Genomic DNA, 7721 nt, shown 5'->3' on the forward strand with positions numbered 1-7721 from the left:
ACCACAACATGAGGAACTGTATTAAAGGGTCACAGCATTAGGAAGGTTATTATAATAATAATAATAATAATAATAATAATAATAATAATAATAATAATAATAATATTTATTTGTATACCGCCCTCTGGCAAACCAATCCGGGCGGTTAACAACAGTAAAATATAAAATATGACAATTAAAAACACTTTATCCCTCCCCCCCTTAAGACAGTATTAAATAGTATAACATATTAAAAATACAATATCAAGGATAAAAACAGCAATTAAAACTAAAAACCCTGATATCCCTCTGTTGATCCTCAACCATCTCTAAGATGGGGCCACGGGAGGAATGAGGGAATCAGGGAACCTGGGAACCTGGGCCGGGATGGTTAATCTGGAAAGGCCTGCCGGAAGAGATCCGTCTTGACCGCTTTTTTAAAGCTGTCTAATGATGTTATCTGACGGATCTCATCCGGTAGGTCGTTCCAGAGTTTGGGGGCGACAGCAGAGAATGCCCTCTGGGAGGTTGCCGCAAGCCTAGATTTTAGAGGCTGCAGTAAGTTCCTCCCAGAGGACCGGAGAGCGCGGGGAGGATTGTACGGGAGGAGGCGGTCTCTAAGATAGTTTGGACCCAAGCCATTTAGGGCTTTAAAGGTGATAACCACTGCTCTATATACTTTAGCTGGGACTAAGCAGTAATGTTTAGGCTGGTGGTTTTCATCCCGTGATACAACAGGCTTAAGTTAAGGCTGGAGTCCTAAGAGACAGCAAGTGAATGTAAAACATCCCTGCAACCTTCTCCTGCAGCAATCCAAAGGGAACTTTACTTGCTGCCCCCCAAACGCATGCTCCCTTGCTCTGATGTGTCCCGCCTGTCCGACGCGAGTTTCCCAAACATCCCTGGAACAAAATTAGAGCCAGAATGGCCCCATACTGGGGCAATTTTTGGCTGTGCGAATGCCCCGACCGAGACAGCAGCACTTAATATGTGCCACGGACTTTGAAAAGATGGAGTGGTTATATTAACAGCGGGACTCTCTGTCCCGTTCACAAAAGGTCTAATAGAAATAGTATGTTCTATATTCAATTATAGCCCGAAGGAACGCTCTGACACTCGGCTGCCCTTCTGAAAATGAAGCAGAATAGGGCTGAATGCAGAAAGTTGTGTTCAGGCAATGCAAGTGGGAGTCCGTTTTTGAAAAGAAAATATATATGTAGCTTTGCCTCCTCTGCTGATTGCTCTGCTTCATGCACCTCTAGACTTTGTTTTTGAAACAAGCCGAGCAAATGAAGTTAGTTACCAGTAAAAGGAAAAGGGGAACGTAAATAGCCATGGAATCCATCATCCAGTCCCTTCCTCCTCCTCTTCTTCTTGGGTGGTGATATATTGTTTGCCTCTGGGTGGGCTGCCGAACTTCGGAGAGTGATAGATTTAAGACCTTTGAGCTGCGGCAGAACTATTTATTGGGGTGGCAGTGGAAGGGTGATTGTTTCTGCAAAAATGTGGGGGCAGCTAATAAAAACAGATGAGAAAACGGCAAGCGCCAGCATGAGTCAAGTCAGATCCAATTTTCCAAAACAACCAGTCTCAAAATTGTCGCTGAATCCAGCCAGAGCTGTATACTAAGACTGGCCAGCACTTTCCTGTATTTCCTTTTCTCCTGCCATGTTGAAAATGTGGCTCCTACTATGTCCAGAGGAAAGATGTGGGCTGGGATGCCATCAAGGGCTTATGGGATCCCCATAAAAGTGATTGAGCATTTTTGCCCAATTCAGATTGTCTGTATAAACTGTGCATATGACACTGCTGTCCCGACAGAGCAGATGCACATTGGGTTGTGCTTTCAATTGTGCAACATTGCCACTGAAGACGAGGGTTGTGTAGCACAATGAACAATGCTTGTTGTGTGCCTTCAAGTCATTCCCAACTTGGTGAATGGGGTTTTCTGGGGCTAAGAAGGTGTGACTCACCCAAGGTTGCAAAGTGGGTTTCCAACTCTAAGCTGGGAATTGAACCCTGCTCTCCATTGTCCAAGTCCTACACTCAAACCGCAATGACCAGCCTCCTTTGAACAAATCTTTTCAAGAAAATCCCATGATAAGTTTGCCATAATGACTTGAAGACACACTACAACCACAACAACAACAACATAGCAAATCCTATCACAACTTTAACCCAAACCACAATGCTCAAAACGTTGGAAGTCTAATTGAGGCCAGCAAATATCCCATCAACTCGTTCAATCTTGGTGCATAGGATTAAAATCTAGTGTATTGTGCAGACCATCTACCATAGTTGATATTTACTAAGCTTCTCTGATGTGATAGAAGGCCTCAGTGTCCATCCTGTCTTCATCTTTGGATGGATGGATGGATGGATGGATGGATGGATGGATGGATGGATATGTATGTGTGTGTTTGTGTACACTCACTCACTCACTCACACACACACAAAACAGAAGCGTATGAGAGAGAGAGAGAGAGAGAGAGAGAGAGAGAGTGCATGTGAAATATCCCTTTTGCCTTCAGCAAAATGTGCATTAGTAAATTGTTCTTGGCAGAGAACGGGAGGTGGAATCTGCAGTGTTAGCCATTGTTGATATAGTTTTGTTGCTGGGCTTGTTCTGCTAAACCGTATTTATAGATTCCCGGGATCCGTCTGACTTCCTTTTGACTTGCAGGAGAGGGAGAGGTGGCGAGAGACACTCGCAGTTCCGGAATGAGCAAGACATGTGCTAATAGCCCTTTCATGCTTCCAAAACGACTGCAAGCATGTGACTGCTGATTTGTTTTCTTCCTTTTTCCGTCTGATTTGTTTGCTTCTAATTTTTTTCCTTCCATTTTTTAAAAGTCTTTCTTGCACTCTATGGTCAGGTTCATCTAGATGGGACCAGTTGATGTCATGGGATTTACTGAGATGTTGACTTGCTGCTGACCAACTAATTCAACAGGGCTGGTGTGGTTGAGACTTAGCAGTAGGACTTGGGCTACCATTTCTATCCCCAGGACTTTTCTCTACCTATTTTCCTAGATGTATATTGACCAAGATCCTACATCCTGTAAATCTACCCTCCTGCAGTTAAACAGTGGTGGTGCTACACCAGCTCAATACTAGTGTTGTGCAACTGACTGCATATCTATGGTTGTGCCTGGCTATTGTCCCATCATACCTTGGGGATGCTTTCGCCACCCAAGTGAATGAGAAAGCACAGATGAGTAGTTATTCACCTGAACTCTACTTGTACAACTATGAATTGAATAGGTCTATTGGCTCACTGGCTTGGCCTGTATCTCTGCTTCTGTCTGTGTCTCCATCTGTCTACATACATGCACACACTCATTCTTCACCAATCCCTCCTCCTTCCCATCTATTTCTCCATCCCTCCCTCCCCCACCTCTTTTTATCTCAGCTTTTTTCTCCTCCTTGTTCTTCCATGCTATTGTGTCATTTTTAATTCTGCCTTTGATCCAGCGCACAACCTAATGATTATTCAGAGGTCAAGCCAGACGGGTGCTGCAAATTTCACTAATCCGACTCCGGGAGCCTCTGTCTGTAATCACTCCCTCCCATCTACAGGGATGGCATCCTAATTTCTCATTAGCAAGTGCCATCGCTGCAAAACACTGAACATGCTCTGCCTTCGGGGAACAACGGAGGATTTCATAATTCAGGTGGGGGAAAGGGAAGCAGCGAAAAAGAGTTCTCAGGGTAGGAAGGAACAAGCAGTCTGACAAAGAGCATTGGAGGCTGCTGCCACACTGCAGAATTAATGCAGTCTGAGACCATTTTAACTGCCATGGCTCCATCCTGTGGGATCCTGGGATTTGTAATTTGCTGTGGCCCCAGAGCTCTGTGACAGGTAAGGCTAAATATCCCACAAAACTGCAGATCCCACAGTTCCATAGCATGGAGCCACGGCAGTTGAAGCAGTGTCGATGCAGCCTGGGATGATGTGGACTGGCCATATAATATGGCTCTCTTGTTAGGCCTGCAACAAGAGTCTCGTCTTCAGAAAAGTGCACCATGCTCAGCATTCAAGAGCACATTCACCACAACAGTACCATATTCAGAAACAAGTCAAAGGGATGGGGTGGAAATCATGAAGCTCTCCAGATGTTGTTCTACACTAGCTGCTGAGGGGGATGTTGGGAGTTGCAGTCCAACCACATCTAGAAGGCCTCACAATTCTCAACCCTGTTCGAGAGCCTAGCATTTAGACTGTAGAAGTCATGATCTTTCCTTTCTTGTTTTCAGAACAATACAGCAGTGGCTATCCAGGGTCCAGTCTCTCCTCTATTGTAATGAGAATGGATTCTGGGGCACCTTCTTGGAAAGCCAACGGAGCTGTGTCTGCCATGGAAGCACCAGCTTGTGCCAGCGTCCCATCCCTTGCATCATCGGAGGCAACAACAGCTGTGCCATGTGCAGCCTGGCCAACATCTCTCTCTGTGGCTCATGCAACAAGGGCTACCGTCTCTCTCGAGGCCGCTGCGAGCCCCAGAATGTGGACTCTGAACGGAGTGAGCAGTTCATCAGCTTCGAGACAGACTTGGACTTCCAGGACTTGGAGCTGAAGTACCTCTTGCAGAAGATGGACTCTCGCTTGTATGTGCACACAACTTTCATCAGCAATGAGATCCGCCTGGACACCTTCTTTGACCCCAGGTGGCGTAAGCGCATGTCCCTCACCTTGAAGAGCAACAAGAACCGGATGGACTTCATCCACATGGTGATTGGCATCTCCATGCGCATCTGCCAAGCGCGCAACACCAGCCTGGATCCCTTGTTCTATGTCTATGTCAACCCTTTCAGCGGGAGCCACTCCGAAGGTTGGAACATGCCCTTTGGAGAGTTTGGCTACCCTCGCTGGGAGAAAATTCGCCTGCAGAACAGCCAGTGCTATAACTGGACTCTGTTGCTGGGAAACCGGTGGAAAACCTTTTTTGAGACTGTCCACATCTACCTACGCAGCCGAAGTCGGCTTTCTTCCTTCATGCGCAATGAGACTGGTCAAGGACCCGTGGATCTGTCTGACCCCAACAAGCGCCTGTTCTATATCAAGATCTCGGACATCCAGGTGTTTGGATACAGCTTGCGTTTTAATGCCGACCTGTTGCGCAGTGCTGTGCAACAGGTCAACCAGTCCTACACGCAAGGTGGCCAGTTCTACTCGTCGTCCTCGGTCATGTTACTACTGTTGGATATACGGGACCGAATCAACAGACTGGCACCTCCAGTAGCACCGGGGAAACCCCAACTGGATCTGTTCTCCTGTATGCTGAAGCACCGCCTGAAACTGACCAACAGCGAGATCATCCGAGTCAATCATGCGCTGGATCTCTACAACACCGAAATCCTCAAACAGTCTGACCAAATGACAGCCAAACTCTGCTAACCCAGACTTTTATGTACTTATGTACTACCAGACTCACCTTTTTGCTGTAAAAACAAAACAAAACACAAACACACACACACACAAAACCACAAACCAACATTTAAAAAAAAGAAGATGAAAGAAAAGAGTTTTAAAACAAATATGAAAAAAATGTAAAATGTAATTAATATACAAAAGGGATGGAAGAGAGAGAGAGAGAGAGAGGAAGGTCTTTGTTGGGAGATGGAAAGAAAACCATTCAATGAACCATGTCAAACTGCTGGGCATGTTCTGTTATTCGTCCAAAGAGTCGTAACATGAGACTCCTTTGGGTAGGATCCAGAGACAGTCAGGACGGGTGGGATGGGGGACCATTCAGAAAGAAGCCAAAATGGTTGTTTTTGAGATTTCCTGTATTTAATTGTAAAGATTTCAGCTATGCAGGTGCCAAAAAGAGAGAGGAAGGAATGGAGAGAGAGAACGCTAAAAGAATTCTGTGTACAGATACAAAGAGTTGCCATTTCTCCTAAGGGGACCAATGGCCAAAGATAAAAGATATTTCTTTTGTGAAGCGTTGTAGCAGATTTATTTTGAATCATTTCCCTCACCCCTGGGATGGATCTGGTCACTTGAAAGGAAAAGGCCAGTCATTATCTGGTGGAGAATGCGGGTTTTACCCAGGTTGTATGTGCCATGAACTGAATGCTTTTTTCTTGAGCAGTCTTTTTACATCTTGAAACTGATGGAGGCAGGTTCGTTTTTTACTGTCCAATCCTGTGTAGTAGAGATGATGATCGAACTACAAGGTGCTGAACCCCATCTCTAAATACGTTTGGGACCTTGGACAATTGCCACATGGGTCTAGACTAGTGGTTCTCAACCATCCTTTAATACAGTTCTCATTTTGTGGTGACCCCCAACCATGTCTCGGTTCCTAAGACCATCAGAAACATGTGGTTTCCAATGGTCTTAGGTGATCCCTGTGAAAGGGTCATTTGACCCCCCCAAAGGGGTTGTGGGCCACAGGTTGAGAACTGCTGGCCCAAGCAGATCCATGATGGGACCATCCAAGGTGAACTCCTGTGATACATAGGGTTCAGGAACGTCTACAACTTCTTTAAACCTAGGACTAAAAGCAGCAGATTCACTGTGTCACTCATATGTCAACTGTCAGCCACCACCAACTCTGCATGGTAAATTTCATGTTGTTTGCCAGTGCTCAGGATGGAAATCTGGCAGAGTATTGCTATGGATGTTTTCTTGGAAGCAACTCTTCAGAGTGCCTTACTCACAAGTAGCATGGCAGCCATGTGCAGGAATAGTAGTGGAGGATTTTGGTCCATATGTACACCCTGCAATTTGTTCAGTGTGCAGAGAGGGTCATGTGTACCTTATTTTACCCAATAACCACCTTAGTTTCAACCCACTGCATTCAATAGATCTATTAACACATTGTGAATGATGTTCCATGTGTACAAAATAATAGGAAGGGAGGCAATTTCCCAAGGAAAATGATATAAGAAGAAAAGGTATCCCCAACCCACTCTTCTCTACAATGCTATCATGGCCTAAATCAGGTGGAAGCAACCACAGAGAGCTCAGAGTCCATTTCCCTCCCAGTACTAACCCAATATGCCACACCAGCACATTTCAACACAAGAGAAATGACTCTTTCCACAGAAATCAATTGGTCAAAACCAGGAATAGAAGTACAGCCCCTTCCAAGTCTTTCTTACCATTTGTGGAGCACTTTTGGAAGTCTGCATAACCTCCAGAAGGTTCCAGGGAAGAAATGTATCACACAAACCTCTGGCATGTGACATCCCTAGCTTTGTCATTATCAGAGTAAGGTATGTCCCTTACATATTATTGTGACTGGGTTGATACAGTGCTGACTGCTGGCTCCAGTGTTATTTAAGTGTGCATTTTTTCTTAATAGAATGGCTTCAGAACATGACACAATGTAGCACACTGACCACCAAATGTCCATTGATCTAGGACACAGGTGGACAACCATGCTGGTTCCTGGACCAGCTTCATTTAATGCCACCAAACCAGGACCTCCATAGGCTGCGCTTACCCCTTTTTCTCCCTAAATCTGGCCACATTTATTTCAGAGAAAGAGGTAGGCTCCTAAAAAGCGTGTGAGCGGGGAACCTTAACATTGAAAATATCCAATACGGAGGGCATCTGGAGCCATGGGTATCCATTTGAGTGACATTTTTTCAGGAGTGTGGAGGAACTCTGCAGGAACCAGGGACCTTGGTCAAATACATATAACCTTAGCTTGCTTCATTGCTTCCCCTAATCTAGAGGGTATTATCTATTCATTTTTAAATCCTTGGGATTGGGAATATATGGAATG

The 7721-nt window shown here is 45.2% G+C and overlaps 1 protein-coding gene across 1 annotated transcript in view; it reads left to right on the forward strand.

The window, feature by feature from the left end:
* Window positions 1–5927, forward strand: part of BRINP1 (BMP/retinoic acid inducible neural specific 1) — a 63796-nt gene extending 57869 nt beyond the window's left edge. Inside the window, exon 8 of the mRNA XM_042480170.1 lies at window positions 4237–5927. Coding sequence (XP_042336104.1) covers window positions 4237–5377 — 1141 coding nt within the window. The 3' untranslated portion in view covers window positions 5378–5927. The remainder of the gene's footprint in view (window positions 1–4236) is intronic.
* The last annotated feature ends 1794 nt before the right edge of the window (window positions 5928–7721 follow it).

The sequence above is a fragment of the Sceloporus undulatus genome, chromosome 7 (assembly GCF_019175285.1).
Source record: "Sceloporus undulatus isolate JIND9_A2432 ecotype Alabama chromosome 7, SceUnd_v1.1, whole genome shotgun sequence".
NCBI classification, from domain to species: domain Eukaryota; kingdom Metazoa; phylum Chordata; class Lepidosauria; order Squamata; family Phrynosomatidae; genus Sceloporus; species Sceloporus undulatus.